Source organism: Oncorhynchus clarkii, chromosome 21 (assembly GCF_045791955.1).
Source record: "Oncorhynchus clarkii lewisi isolate Uvic-CL-2024 chromosome 21, UVic_Ocla_1.0, whole genome shotgun sequence".
NCBI classification, from domain to species: domain Eukaryota; kingdom Metazoa; phylum Chordata; class Actinopteri; order Salmoniformes; family Salmonidae; genus Oncorhynchus; species Oncorhynchus clarkii.
Window position 1 is genome coordinate 34,786,995 of NC_092167.1, and position 16,326 is coordinate 34,803,320.

Sequence of the window (16,326 nt, forward strand, 5' to 3'; positions counted from 1 at the left end):
AAATGTATAATAACTGTACCTACATTTGGTGCCCTGTGTGAGGAGGACATACTTTTCATAATTTGTAAAAAATAAAACATGAATTGTAATCAGCTCTTACAAGGTCTAACCCTCAATGTCCAGCCTGGTCTGTTTACTTGAGTTTATTTACTGGCTAAAAAGAACCACACAACATTTTGACATTCAGAAATATAAACTGGAAACATAGTTCGCTACAAAACTTTCTGTTTCTTTACTTACCATGAATAATGAGATATTCACCATCTCCAAAATATGATTTATTATACCAGAATATTCCACAACGATATGATTCAAAATCAGTATGACCAACATTGGGTATGGGCAACTCAAATCATCCATTGCAGCTCAAAACGAGACATCTTTGCAAAATCTCCCTGGAATTGCACTTTCATAGTAGGCTGTGACATGGGTTCAAGTCCTTGTCCCGGTGTGTTTCAGAGATATCCAGGATAACACTGAGTCTACAGTGGAGAAGCACTCCAGAGTCACAGGTCCCCCTAGGGGCACCGATTCGGTCAGCACAGTCTGATACAATGAGATGCATGGTACCATCTAGAACACATATACTTGGAGATCAAAATATTTGCCCATGGGGTAAATCATTCAGAGGTAAAGGGCTCATGTTTGATGTAAATGTATTAACTCATGTCCCAATTTGCATAATAGTTACAGTAAAGCCAAGTCAATAAGTTGAGTCAGGGTAGAGGACAACGTCAGTTATCTTACAGTAAATAGCTACTGAAACAGAGGAGATATGCACATACAGTACTTAGTGAGATGCAGAATCACCATACAGATGAATAGTGGGGTCGTCTTGTAGTCCATCCTGAGTGGTTACTCTCGCCTGCCCTGAACCAAATGGACTGGTGCAGTACTGTGATCAGTAGGCTTCTTGCCTTACAGTTACAGAGAAAGGAACCTTTTTTCTCTGATTGGTGGGGATACATTAAATCACACCCTTCCTGGTAGCAGTGGTATGTATTCATGGATGCCAAGGAAGGCCGTACAGACACAGAGGGGCACTGTTTCGTTCGCTTGGATGCTTTGTCCTGTGAGGTACATTTAGCCTCTTGCGAATTGAAGGAAAAGGATGCAACACAAAGAGACGAAAGATACATTTTAATAGTCCATTTTTGGGGAAGCCTGGCTGAAGCCAGCTTGGATTTGTCGTCACTTTTATCAAATCCCATTGAGAGTATATGTCATTGATTGTTGTGTCTTGATGTGTTGTTGTCCTCCGGTTGCTAGCTAGCCAGCTAGCTAAAATTGTCCCTTTCCGAAATTAGCCATGGATGGAGATAGGGATTTGGACTTGTGGTTTTACTTACTTCTCCATACTAGCCAATAATTATAACGGTGATTCTAATCCTACCATTAATTCATACATTGTTATGCCCCTTGCTTGAGAGGATGGAAGTTCAATATGTAGCTAGATGTAGAAGGCTAATGTCAACTAGCTAACTTTGCCCATGAATGGAAGTTTGGCTAACGAGCAAGCATTTAGCCAGGTAACATTCAGTAGGACAACAAAAAATTACAGCGTGTATGACAGAGTGATAGTCTGTTTCATCAACATGAAAGAGAGGAGGATGGCATAGGCGTTTCTTTACAAGGTTAGCAAACTTGTTTTTGTACTTGCACGAATGCGCACTCACACACACACACGCACACAGAAATCAGAACCACGGACAGCCACATCATATTTAATGTAGCTTACGTTGATTGGACACAACAGTTTTTGGTATCTTTTAGTTCCAACTGTATTAGACTAAGCAGAGGTGGTTTGATCATGTTGAAATGGTACTGGAATAGTGAAGGCAGCTCCTGTTCTCTTGCGGTAACTCTCCGTGGATCTAAATCAATAGCTGTTTAGTGGTCATTAAGTGTCAGAAACATTAACTTGCTTGAGCGTACTGTAGGTCATGTAACTGTCTGTTACTGAACATTCAATATTCTTTGTGGACTTCACTGGACAGAGGCTGCTATGGGGTTTTGTGATTAAACAAAGGTGAGGTTGACTTTACACTGCCACTGTGTCTTCTTATTATCTCGGCCTTTAGGCCTATATATCACAGTCGCAAAGCATATGAATTAACAGGCTATAGAGAAAACAACGCAATTATCACAACACGTAGGTTGTAATATGGCTTGGCTTTCCCGGTGATTGTACCCACACACCACTACTGCCTGGTAGGTGTGTAAACCCACACTGCACTTCTTACAAAGAGAGCATTTATTGTAAATCATATACATGTATATCTGTGTCCGGTATGTGGAGTCAGAGTGATTCTCATGGTCTCTCCTGAAAAATGTATTTGTATCTCAGCAACTCTAAACTTGGTTAAATAACAGTTAAATAAAAAAGCAGTTATTCTGTGATAAGAAATGGATGTGTGTTGGTGTTCCTCCATTTCTAATGTTGTGATGGAGCCTGACACATATTCAGCTAAACTGCTATTCCTTTAATCATTTTGTATATTTGTATATGTGGTGGCAGAGATGTTCTGTAGACAGAGAATAGAGATGAACGGAGTGTATAAATGAATGGTTTATTATGTTAAAAACACACAGTCATACAGCAAAAATGGGATTCTCTATCAGATTATTTCTTACAGAAAAAGCTGTAAAAGGTTATGGCTATTTTATGATCATTACAGGATCATTATATACATCCAGCATACAGACCATGTTAAAATAACAGTTTCTTTGTTACATTGAAAAATCCATACAAATTTTTTGTTACTAAAAGCAGTTCAATTATGCTACAAATAGTAAAATGGTTCTTCTTGTAGTCTTTGTGACAGTGGTGATATATTTCACTGCTGCTGAAGGTATCTGACATCAGAGTACACTGCATCCTCTCTGCTGGTCTTCTTTCTCGCTGTTCTAGAGGAGGACTTCTTCTTGGGGGTGAAACTGACAGCTGCATAGTTCAACATGTCACTGTCTTGATTCTGAGGGGGGTGGAGCCATGAGAAAATACATTATGATGACAGCATGATCTACTATATAATGTTTCTATTCTCCTGTGGAAGAAAACACTCTACAAAAGACATGACTGTTCAGACTGTACACCCACTACAATGACCAGACAGTCAGTGGAACAGAGACAGACAGAAGTTCCATGAAAAAATGAACAAAAATAAGTAGGCTACATCTAGTACAGTGACCAACTACTTCCAAGAATACTTAACATAAAAAGTACAAATAAGCTGACTTCTAGCAGTAATGAAAGTTAAATGGCAGTTTCTTGTAAAAACTAAAAACCTAATATATTTATAAATGTTGACAAAGTTACCTGATTGCCCTGGGATGTTGGGACATCAGTCCTCCCTTCAAAGAGATTGAAATAGAGGAAGGCCAGCTATTATTTTTTATGACAATCCCATCTCTTTTTAACCTCATGTAGTTAATTAACAGTGCTTATATGATGGACATTTAATTGATCTTTACAGAATGTACATTGCATAGATATGCATGAAACATTAGATACATCAGCTATATCATTAGATATATTGTATACATTAGATATAAAGTAATACCTCTGCTATCTCTGTTCAGAGTCTTGCACAGCGCCCAGACAAGTAAAAGGGTCACTATCCCCAGAACGATGTTGGAGACGACCAATGACAGAACAGTAGGACTCAGATCAAATGGAGGATGATGCTCTGGAACTGTGGAAAGGGTATCAGAGAATTCATATTGTATTCATGAGCACTTAGTAAGATCATCAAACAGTAAAGTATGGCATCAAAAGCTGATGGTGATATTGTATAGCTTGTTGAGACAAATGTATGGGATCATTTGGAGGTAGGCTGTTTGCATGAATATACAGTGTTGTTGGGGATATTTACAGATTAAATGGGATTTACCTTGAATGTCCAGTTTGGTCCCATTCCCAAACAGTATCTCCCCACATGAGGCCACAGCACAGTAGTAAGTCCCAGCATCAGAGAGGCTGAGGTTCCTCTTGGGGAGGTTGAAGACACAGCTCTGTGTAGGAGACCCAGCCTCAGAGATCTTCTCACACTGATCACTCCTGTCTCCATGGGTGTAAATGATTCCTGGACGGGATTCTCCTGAGCCATGTCTGAACCAATAGACACTGTGTTCTCCTACACAGGTCTCAGTGTGTATTGTACAGTTCAGAGCCACAGAGTCTCCTGGCAGGACTGACTCAGACACAGGCTGCTGGAGCACAGTCATGTTTCTGGACCCTGAGCCTGACAAGAAGTTCAATAAACCCATTGAATCTCTGGAGTATTACTGTAGAAAGTGTTCAAACTCAACATCTCATCTGAATAAGATAATACCTCATATTTACACTGCATATATGCACATTTAGGTTTACAAAAACATACCTTTTACTATGAGAATGGCTCCTTCTCCAAACTCCACCTTGTTGCCATAAGAGCTTCCACAGTAGTATGTGCCTGAATCAGAGAGCTGCATGTCTGAGATCCTTAGGTGATTCTTTTCTTGGCCGTTTTCCACTGAGAATCGAGGGTTATCCTTAAACTCATGGTAAAAGGTTGCGTTCCTGTCAAACTTAAAGACAGTTGAGCAGAGTTGAAGCTTATCTCCAAAGGGTTGCTTGTACCAGGAGAAATGCATGTCCATGTGGCCTTTATAGAAGCAGTGCACAATCACTGCGTCTCCAACTTTGGCTGATATGAGACCACTGTCCTGAAGTATGGATGAGGATTCAGTACCAGCTACCACATCTAATAAAGAACATGAACAATACAGTATATTTGCCGTTACTTACCCCAAATACAACTTAGAATATTCAAAGTGTCTGTAAAGTATTGCATTTGATATCTCATGCATCCAAATCAAGGGCGAACATCTCAAAAGCAGAGAAATATAAACGTTGGTCTTACCCATCTCTACAAGAAGTGGAAATATCAGACACAGTGTGATCCTATTTGAAGTTGTCATCCTCTTCACAACTTGTCTTGAGTGGAAAAAGTCCACCAATGTAGACAACACTTCAACAATGGAGTTGCAGGTGATTGGTCGAACTGGACCCATCATTTTTGTTGACGCCTTATTCCGTTGCGTAAATCTTCTTCACATTGTACAGAGTCACAGAGTATCCAGGCTGGACTGAATCAGACACACACATATTTTATTATAGGTATATTCTTATCCTTAAATATTTAGTACAAATGTAGTTATAATCATTCAAGTTTGGCATTCCTTATTCTTTACCACTACATCTCCTGTTGTCTACGTCAAGAGACTGATAGTTGTGACCTTTTTGGGAACATGCATACAATGACACTGTCATCCACTAGGGCTTCTGCCACCACACAGTCACTTCACCTCACACAAAAAAACATCTATTGAAAAAAAATCAACATTTCAGAACTTACACTCAATTGGATTGGATGAATAGAATCCCTTTCCATGATTTTGTTATTGAGGAGGCAGATTCCTCTAGGCCTATAGGTGATGGTAATACTTCACTGTTAAAACTGTGTTGTGTTTGACTAAGAACTACAGATCTAGGTGAAATGACCTAATAAATAGCTCATTGTGTTTTTCACAGATTTTAGTCAACTATGTTTAGGTTAGCTGCCTCATCAAAAGAGTTGGTTTAATGTTGTTACAATGGTCAACTTGAAGAGCAAGTAGTATAGCCTATGGTATGAGATAGCTAAGAGTTCTGAGACATCCGGCTGAAAACCACAGAGAGAGAGAGAGCGAGAGAGAGAGAGAGCAAGAGAGAGAGAGAGAGAGAGAGAGAGAGAAGAGCAGAGCAGAGCAGAGCAGAGCAGAGCAGAAAGAAGGAAAGAGAGCAGAGGGTCCTGTGTACAATGCCAGCAGGCTCTAACAAAGTGTAGATACATCCTCATCTTGTGTTCATTCAAGACCGCAGAGTAACTGTAAATATGTTGCTGTTTGTTTGAGGGCATGTTAGTGGCATGAGAACGGTTTAACACTTCAAATTAAAGCTGTAATACATAACTTTTAAGCAAACTTACCAAAATCACATAGAAATGTGAGTTATATATCTGTCATTCTCATTGACAGCAAAAATTAAGAAGCGGTAGATCTGTTATAAGTGCGCTATATCTATGCTTCCTGCTCTGAAAGCAACAATGTGTAACTTTTTGTGTGAACTGGCCAAATTCACATAGAAATGTAGGTTATAGATATTTAATTCTCATTCTCATTGAAAGCAAGTCTAAGAAGTGGTAGATCTGTTCTATGGTCTCTATTTCTAAGCTTCCCGTTCTTAAGTTTAGTTTTTGCGTATTTTTCATTGGTTTTGTACACCAGCTTTAAACAGCTGAAAATACAATATTTGGGGTTATTGAAAATATATTTCAAAGGAGTTTAGATGGTACAATGATTCTCTACACATGCATTGATGGCTTTGTCACATAAACTGAAATTAGGTGAACTATTAGAATTTTAGCAACCAGGAAATGGCGTAGTGATTTCTGCATATTGCACCTTTAAAGATCCTGAGTTTGGTCTAAACAAATACATTCAACTTCCTTTGTCTTGACTGTTGTTAAATGCTTTATTCATCTTGTCACAAGCAAGTCTATTTAAAATGAGTTTGGCAGAGAAGCAATGCACCTAATTCAATTAGCTACAGTAATTATGTGTTACAGTAATACAGATAATAATGTTAACAAAGTGGGAGTTGATAAAAAGAGAATTCATTGGACTGTTTCATTCATCCAGTTCTACTGTCTGATCCCAGCATTCACCACTGTCTCCATGTGACCTCTCTGTCTTCTAGACCTGTTATTCTTGTTGCTCAGATTCAGAGCTACGTAATGGAGACTGTCTCCATCTGGGTCATGTGAGAAACAATTATAAAGGTGGGAGGGGGAAATAATACCATGTGTTATTATTTAACATAAACATTTCCATACATATTTCTATGGTAATACAAAATGTAAGGAATTCTACTTACCCCCGCATCTGTAGAGGAGACTGCTGGACATGGTGTCAGAGAGACGGATCCTGAAAAGAAACACCTCAAAGATAAAGATGCAACTCCTTCTTCCCATGCAGATACATCTGTAGACGGTAATGTTAAAGAAGAGCAACTTCTAAAAGTTTGTCACTTACCTCTGCACTGCAGACACTTTCTCTGGGGACAATGATCAGGATTAACTTCTTTGGGACTGGGGGGCAGTATTGAGTAGCTTGGATGAATAAGGTGCCCACAGTAAACTGCCTGCTACTCAGGCCCAGAAGCTAGAATATGCATATAATTAGTTAGATTAGATTTGGATTCAAAACACTTTCTAAAACTGTTTGAATTATGTCTGTGAGTTCATATGAACACTTCCAACCAGGAAGTAGGAAATCTGAGGTTTGTAGTTTTTTTAAACGTTTCTAAAACTGTTTGAATTATGTCTGTGAGTAAAACAGAACTCATATGACAGGCAAAAACATGAGAAAATATCCAACCAGGAAGTAGGAAATCTGAGGTTTGTAGTTTTTTTAAAGTGATTTCCTATCCAATATACAGTGTCTATGGGGTCATATTGCACTATATGGCTGTGATTGCGCAAGGAAAGGCTTCAAAGTGTTAGCAGCATTGTAGATGTCAACAGTATTTAGAACTTTGTTTGCATTGGGCTAAAGCCAGGTGCTTCATTTGAGAGCAAGGAGAAACCAGGCTTGAAGGATATATCATTGAAGAGAGCGATTGATTCTAAACCACGTTTGAGCTGTTTGAGTTAAGGGGTTCGCGTTTTGAGGGCAGAATGTGCCATGAGAAAAACGGAGCATCTGCTATCATGCGCTCGGCCAAAGGTAAGTTATTTTATTTGAAGGCTTGTTTTTGTGATAGGTCCTAACGCTAATGCTAACGCTAATGCTAACGCTAAATGCTACGCTAGCTAGCTACTGTTACACAAAGACAAAGCAATTGTCCAAAAGGGTTAGAAACATTAACGTTGCGTTATGGTAATGAAGATTTATGTTAAAAACATCCTAAAGATTGATTCTGTACATCGTTTGACATGTTTCTAAGAACTGTAATATAACTTTTTGGACTTTTTGTCTGAACTAAGTGCTCGCGCAATGTGAATTTGGATTACTGGGCTAAATGTGCGAACAAAAAGGAGGTATTTGGACATAAATTATGGACTTTATCGAACAAAACAAACATTTATTGTGGAACTGGGATTCCTGGGAGTGCATTCTGATGAAGATCATCAAAGGTAAGTGAATATTTATAACGCTATTTCTGAGTTTTGTGACACCTCTCCTTCTTTGGAAAATGGCTGTATGTTTTTCTGTGGCTAGGTGCGGACCTAACATAATCACAAGGTGTGCTTTCGCCGTAAAGCCTTTTTGCAATCTGACACAGCGGTTGCATTAAGGAGAAGTGTATCTTTAATTGTGTGTTTAAAACCTCTTAAGTCTACCCCTTCCTTTTTCGAACATTCTGTTAAAAATCGCGCAACTTTTCAGCGTCCTGCTACTCATGCCAGGAATATAGTATATGCATATGATTAGTATGTGTGGATAGAAAACACTCTGAAGTTTCTAAAACTGGTTAAATCAGCTGTGACTATAACAGATCGTGTGTTTCATCGAAAAACGCAAGAAAAACTGCTCTCTGAAAGCTAAAAATAATTTCCATGCGTTACTTTCATGGCTGGTTAAAAGGGCACAAAATTAATTATGGATCTGCATGCAATTCCTACAGATTCCACACGATGTCGCCATTGTCGTCATTTTCCAGGGAGTTTTTTCTTGGTAAATCCAACTAACTGGATTCAATTTCTTCCGGTCTCCACCAGGATGTTTTGAATGTGCACATTGGCAGCCATTGATTTGAAGACGAGGAGCTATTGAATACACATCGCCCTGTAATCATTTTGATAGATTATAAACGTTTACTAATACCTAAAGTTGGATTACAAAAGTATTTCGAAGTGTTTTGTGAAAGTTTATCGTCGACTTTTTTAATTAAAAAAAATGACGCAGCGTTTAAAAACAATGTTTTTTTCTGAATGACACAGCTTCCATAGAAAGCTATTTTGGGTATATATGGACCGATTTAAACGAAAAAAAGACCCAATAGTGATGTTTATGGGGCATATAGGAGTGCCAAGAAAGAAGCTCGTCAAAGGTAATGAATGTTTTATATTTTATTTCTGCGTTTTGTGTAGCGCCGGATAAGCTAAATCTTTGTTTACGTCGCATTCAGGCATTTTGAGGTGTTGCATGCTATCAGATAATAGCTTCTCATGCTTTCGCCGAAAAGCATTTTAAAAATCTGACTTGTTGGCTAGGTTCACAACGAGTGTAGCTTTATTTCAATACCCTGCATGTGCATTTTGATGAACGTTTGAGTTTTAACGAGTACATTTAGCATTTAGCGTAGCGCATTTGCATTTCCAGGTGTCTACTTGAGACATCTGCATCTCAAGTAGGAGCAAGAAGTTAACACTTGTATCTTTTATCAATGTTTATGATGAGTATTCCTGTAATTTGATGTGGCTCTCTGCACTTTTATTAGATGTTTGTTTGATTTCTGAATATAACACACCAATTTCAAATGATTTTTTTGGACATAAAGATGAACTTTATCGAACAAAACACACATTTATTGTCTAACGTGGAGTCCTGGGAGTGCCATCCGGTGAAGATCATCAATGGTTAGTGATTAATTTTAACGCTATTTCTGTCTTTTGTGACACCTCTCCTTCTGTGGAAAATGGCTGTACGTATGTTTTTCTATCGCTAGGTGTTGACCTAACATAATCGCAAGGTGTGCTTTCGCCGCAAACCCTTTTTGAAATCAGACACTGTGGCTGGATTAACGAGAAGTTTAGCTTTAAAATGGTGTATAATACTGGTATGTTTGAGGAATTGTAATTATGAGATTTCTGTTGTTTTGAATTTGGCTCCCTGACGCTAGCGTCCCACATATCCCAGAGAAGTTAACAAGATAGCCAATCCTACATCCAGGCAGTACACCAAGAGAAGAGGGTCTGCCCTGTGGCCTGTGGCCTGTGGACATTCAAATATTGATAGAGGACGCTCAGAATAGCAAGTAAATGTATATTCTACACAGTAGATTTGTAAAATATATACAAAGAAGCAAGCCATATCACCTACCTTCAATGTCCCGCTTGGTCCCATTCCCAAACAGTACCTCCCCAAGAGGCCACAGCACAGTAGCAAATCCAAGCATCAGAGAGGCGAAGGTTCCTAGTGGGGATATTCTGTAAATGACTCCAGGACGGGATTCTCCTGATCCATGTCTGAACCAATAGACACTGTGTTCTCCTGCACCGGTCTCAGTGTGTATTGTACAGTTCAAAGTCACAGAGTTCCCTGGCTGGACTGACTCAGACACAGGCTGCTGTACCACAGACATGCTGTTGGAATCTGAAAAGAGTGAAAATTAAGATTATGGTGTGTAAATGGTTTTGTCCTGCTAGATGTATCTATTGACAATTTGTAATGTATATTTAGAATTTCATGGATACAAAGTTTAAATCTAAAATAAAGAAGTAAGTTAGGTTACCTTTGTCAATCAAAACAGCTCCTCCAAATGTGACTTTGCCCACTTCAATAGCAACACATTAGTATGTAGCTCAGTCCCCTAACTGTGTCTTAGAGATGGTCAGGTTAAAGCTGTCAACTCCTCTCTTCACACTCAGACATTTAGTCCCAGTGAAGTCCTTGGTAAAGTTAGATAACTTACCGATTTGTTTGAGAATTAGAAATATTGTAAACAGTGACACCATCTTTGAATATAAAATATTGAGTGGAAAAAGTCTACCCAAGTGTACAACAAAGGGCTAGTGGGTGATTGGTTGAACTGGACCCAATCTTCTTTGTTGACTTCTCATTCAGATGACCATGGTCTTGTGGTCTATTGCACCATACAGAGTCACACAGTCTACTGGCTGGACTCAGACACAGGAAGCTGTAGAATGCAAGTAAATTAAGGTTTTACTCGTCTGGTGGTTTGTGGTTTTCTCACCTCTCTGGACAGCCCAGGGTCAAAATAGTAGGCTTTGTTTTCTCACCTCTCTGGACAGCCCTGGGTCAAAATAGTAGGCTTTGTTTTCTCACCTCTCTGGACAGCCCTGGGTCAAAATAGTAGGCTTTGTTTTCTCACCTCTCTGGACAGCCTTGGGTCAAAATAGTAGGCTTTGTTTTCTCAATCTTACTTTAGTTACACTGGATTTATCTTGCCTCCATTGCAGAAGGCAAGCAAAACCAAGTGTGCCTAAAGTATTTGAAAGAAAACTATTATTATTATCAACAGTTACAGTACTCCAGATGACCCATAGGAGGGCTGTAATATGTTGAACGTGTCTTGTCTAGTGGTTAAAAGCAATGAGCCAGTAACTAAAAGGTCGCAGGTTCGAATCGCTGAGCCGACAAAGTGAAACATCTGTGGATGTGACCTAGAGCAAGGCGCTTAACCCTACTTTCTCCAATAAGTTGCTCTGCATAAGAGCGTCTTCTAAATTACTAACATGTAAATGTATAAGAGTGAACAGGGGTAGAGCAGTGAGAGTGTATATGTGATAATTTATTTCATCTTTATTTAACCAGGTATACTAGTTGAGAACAAGTTGTCATTTACAACTGCGACCTGGCCAAGATAAAGCAAAGCAGTGCGACACAAACAACAACACAGAGTTACACATGTAATAAACAAGCATTCAGTCAATAATACAATAGAAAATGTCTATATACAGTGTGAGCAAATGAGGTAGGATAAGGGAGGTAAGGCAATAAATTGGCCATAGTGGCGAAATAATTACAATATAGCAGGTGATAAACACCTGCAGAATAAAACAATTCAATTGTCTGTCAGTCTCATTCCCTATCATTCATAGAAACATGCATTATCTGAATTGTAATACCTGAGTGTGCATCACTGATTGGACTGTTATATATTGAACATGTCTTGTAATATAACCAATTCACATGACACACTTTATCCACTCTGTATCACTGTCTGCTTAGTGTGGTTCTTATAGGAGGCAATCTATCAGAAGGAGGATCCGCCTCTATTGGTCTCCTTACAGAGAACCCTGCAGTAGAACCCTGCACTTGTCTGATTGAGAACGTACTAGTTCTCCCATGACATCATCCTAAAATGGCCCCTCCCCCTGAGCAGATATATATAGTATAGACGGTTCCGTATTATGACATGAGATGCTTAACTTGGAGAGATCATTAGCAGTTCTTTGTGGTTTGTAACTGATTTCAGATAACAATTTATGTCCGAGTAAGTTTACAAAGAACTGGTTTGCTGTGACTGCAAGCTGTCCGTAGAAACATGAAAAACAATAGCAAATGTGAAAACAACTGACTGACACCAGAATAGACATCCTGCTGAAAACCACAGAGACACAGAGAGCAGGTCCTGTGTGTACAAGGCCAACAGGCCTGACCAAAGAATAGATATAGCCTCGTACTTAGAGTAGACCTCAAGTACCTGTGAACTTGTTAGCTGTGTGGGGGGGATGTGTGTGTCGTGCTATCAACTCGTCTAAAACAAGGTCAAGACATTTCATTGGAGATATGACTTTAAAACAATAGGTTGTGTGCCTTACTTATGCAAGGACTCCCTTGAACTCAATTACAAATCTACACAGTCAAACAAATTAGTCATTGTCTTCATAATACAGTTCTCTACTGCCTGTTTCATTTTGAGTGATTGTTGCTCCTTGTTACTAAGCTACACTTTATTATAACTATGTTGAGGTTAGTAGTCATGATCCAGGGATGATGACTGTTTGGACTGTTTGGTGGCTGCTATTTAAAGATGCTGGAAATTATTTCTAACATGTTAGAAATGTGTAATAAGCATTTAATAACTATATTATCTTGATATAGATTCTTCTTAGCCACACACTGTCTTTTTTGGCATTTGTTTGACTGCTATTCCGGCTACACACATGAACTATCACAGAAAGTGAAGTTGTAAATGATACTTCATCCAATTAGTGGACATTTTGACAACTACAAGTTGCTGCCAACTCTACTGTTGAGGCAGTTATGGGGACTTCCACGTTCACTGCTGCTCCCTGTTGAAAAATAAACGGATTGCAGTTCTGCAAGGTGCACTTATATCAATTCACATTTTGTCCATGGTTTGTGAAAACTTCTGTTACAAAGTGAATATTGTCAAATTTGAAATTAGTCTCTTAACCATATCAATTCTGTTCAGGGTATATTTAGCTAAGAAGTCAATTTTTAGTTCAGCCTGTTCTTATGGAGGGAGAGAGAGTTGGGCTCTTAGTGACATGGATGTTGATGGTGTGTGAAAAGAGAGTGTGGTGAGGACTGATGGTCATTGCTGGGGGTTAGAGTTGAGTTTACGTGAGTGAGTGGAACATCTATTCAGGGCAGTCAGAACACCACAGAGATCTGTGATACAGGATACAGCTAAAAGAAGACAGTTTGAGAGGTTCAAACACCAGAAATAGATATTTACAGTTATTATGCAACCAACCTTATGTTTTACATTGAGCATCGGCTTGATATGGTTGTTGCACACTGAATCTGTGGGTGAAAGTGTTGTAGAAATGTAATGACAAAAATATGAATGCTAATCAAACAATTCCTCTTTATGAAAGCAGTTGAATGTTTTATTTGATCAAAATGGAACAACAGTATCAATGTAAGAAATTGTAACTTACAATGAAAAAGCCACAGTCAAACATACAGTGTAGAAAACACAGAATCAATGCAAGTTATTAAAGAGGACAAGTTGACATTTCAGTCCATGTTTTGGCGTCTCACACCAGAGTACACAGTGTCTGTCTCCATGGCGCTCCTCTGTCTCCCGGACTTTGGTTTCTTGTGGACGACGTTCAGAGCGGCGTAATGGAGAGTAACAGGCTCTTGATCCTGAGAGGAATAACAAATATTAAAATCTAAATATTTGGTATTATACTAAATATTGTGGAATAGTGAAACAATCCTCTAATAAAATGTATATTTTCATATTTTGATTGAAGGAAAAATACATTGTTTCAGCAACAACTAAACAAGTGTTAGATCAGGTTACCTGGTTATCATGACTGGGGACTGCAGGAGTACTTGGCTGAAGTTGGGTTCCTTTTAATCAAACACAAATAATCAATATAATCTTTATCATAATACAATGAAGAGCGTTCATGACCAATTTTGACCAAAACATTTAAACTAATGTAACTGTACCAACAATTGATAAGCATACTGGATCTTGCACAATACTGTCGCTTACCTATGCACTTGCTCATCTTGTACAAAACACAAGTAAGGACAATGATGAGGAGGACACACAGACCCAACGCTACGCCAAGGCAATACATGAACAGAAGATGGTCCTCCTTACAACCATCTGTGAAATATCAAATAGGGATGGAGACACTGAGACACTGAGGGATAAAGCTATGACAATGTTAGAGACACCAACAAGACTCGGCCTGATCGGAGTCATATTTTATTCTCTCATATACAAAGATATCTGAATGATATAGGAAAAACAAAGATATCTGAAGGATATAGAAAAACAAAGATATCTGAATGATATAGAAAAGCAAAGATATCTGAATGATGTAGAAATACAAAGATATCTGAATGATATAGAAAAGCAAAGATATCTGAATGATGTAGAAATACAAAGATATCTGAATGATATAGAAAAGCAAAGATATCTGAATGATGTAGAAATACAAAGATATCTGAATGATATAGAAATACAAAGATATCTGGATGATGTAGAAATACAAAGATATCTGAATGATGTAGAAATACAAAGATATCTGAATGATATAGAAAAACAAAAGTATCCGAATGTTTCCTTACCTGCAATCTAAAGAAATTTGATTATATAGATTATTATAAAACAGAATGTCAGAAGTATCACATACGGTCAATGTTCAGCTTGGTCCCATTCCCGAACAAAATCTCCCCACATGAGGCCACAGCACAGTAGTAAGTCCCAGCATCAGAGAGGCTGAGGTTCCTCTTGGGGAGGTTGTAGACACATCTCTGTGTATGAGACCCAGCCTCAGAGATCTTCTCAGACTGTTCACTCCTGTCTCCATGGGTGTAAATGATTCCTGGACGGGATTCTCCTGAGCCATGTCTGAACCAATAGACACTGTGTTCTCCCGCACAGGTCTCAGTGTGTATTGTACAGTTCAGAGTCACAGAGTCTCCTGGTTGGACTGACTCAGACACAGGCTGCTGGAGTACAGACATGATGTTGGACTCTGAGTCTGAAGAGAGTGAGTAACTAATGTAAAACTAAGTGGGTGAAAAACACGAAAAGCCATGTATTCATCACTAGCTTTGATGAAGCAGTTGTACAATCATGCCAATATACAGCACCACACATTTTGAAATTGAAGAAGCAAATGTTTAGTTACCTTGGACAATTAAAACAGTTCCCTCTCCAAATGTTTGCTCATAGATGGCTGAAGTAAAACAATAGTATGTAGCTGAGTCCCCTGGCTCTGTCTTGGATATGGTCAAGTTATAGCTGTAGTCTCCTCTCCTCACACCCAAACGTTCGGTCTCAGTAAAGTCCTTGATAAAGTTGTTGGAATAATAACTCTCTTGGCCAACATAAAGAGATGATGCCATGTGGAGGGGTTCCTGTCCAAAACTCTGCTTGAACCAATCAAACCTGGTCACCGACAATTTGGGACAAAAGCAAGTGAGAGTCACAGTGCCTCCCAGCTCAGCAACCATCACAGGGATTGGTTGGATTACGTTTGTTTTGGTAAAAGCAGAAACTGTCAAAGCAAACAAACAAAATGGATCAAAGACAAAGACATGGATAAACCATTTCTAGCATTACAGAGAGAACGTCCACTTCACTTATCAAATTCAAACTACATACTACAAATGATTAAATAAGGAACTAAATTAAAATGTCTTACACTTACCCAAGTTGATGTAAAACATAAATACTTCTCTATTCATCATTGTAACATTAGTCCCTTCTGCGCTGTATCGTGTGTGGGTCTGACAGTGGGACACTTTATATGCACCTAATATAGGATGGCACTTTACATGTACGTTTCATGCAGTAGGAGGGAACACTGAAACGAGAGAGTTTATTGGCTGACTGAAATCTTAGAAGTGTGTCCTCTGGCTTACCATAGTCTGAGCTTCTCAGGAATTACTTTTTCAAGAAGACAACATAAAGAATGTCAGTTACTGGATCAAGCCAATCAAATATTTGCTTGATACAGCTGCTTCTTTTTTGAGAGAAATTAAACATTTACTGAAATGATTTCTCTTTTGATGTTTGGAAAGGAAACAGTGAATGATCTTTAGTGCTGCTAA

General features: G+C 38.7%; 2 protein-coding genes across 2 annotated transcripts; both read right to left on the reverse strand.

The window, feature by feature from the left end:
• Nucleotides 1-2,552: 2,552 nt before the first annotated feature.
• Nucleotides 2,553-10,163, reverse strand: LOC139378946 (uncharacterized). Its single transcript, XM_071121579.1, has 7 exons — nucleotides 10,129-10,163; nucleotides 4,905-5,130; nucleotides 4,383-4,745; nucleotides 3,894-4,244; nucleotides 3,564-3,695; nucleotides 3,320-3,354; nucleotides 2,553-2,975 (listed from the first exon to the last, which is right to left on the reverse strand). Exons 2-7 carry the CDS (start codon nucleotides 5,056-5,058, stop codon nucleotides 2,838-2,840), a joined length of 1,173 nt encoding a protein of 390 aa, XP_070977680.1. The 5' UTR covers nucleotides 5,059-5,130; nucleotides 10,129-10,163; the 3' UTR covers nucleotides 2,553-2,837.
• Nucleotides 10,164-13,609: 3,446 nt separating this feature from the next.
• Nucleotides 13,610-15,764, reverse strand: LOC139378947 (uncharacterized). Its single transcript, XM_071121580.1, has 5 exons — nucleotides 15,402-15,764; nucleotides 14,901-15,251; nucleotides 14,252-14,368; nucleotides 14,054-14,103; nucleotides 13,610-13,893 (listed from the first exon to the last, which is right to left on the reverse strand). Exons 1-5 carry the CDS (start codon nucleotides 15,724-15,726, stop codon nucleotides 13,762-13,764), a joined length of 975 nt encoding a protein of 324 aa, XP_070977681.1. The 5' UTR covers nucleotides 15,727-15,764; the 3' UTR covers nucleotides 13,610-13,761.
• Between the last annotated feature and the right edge of the window lie 562 nt (nucleotides 15,765-16,326).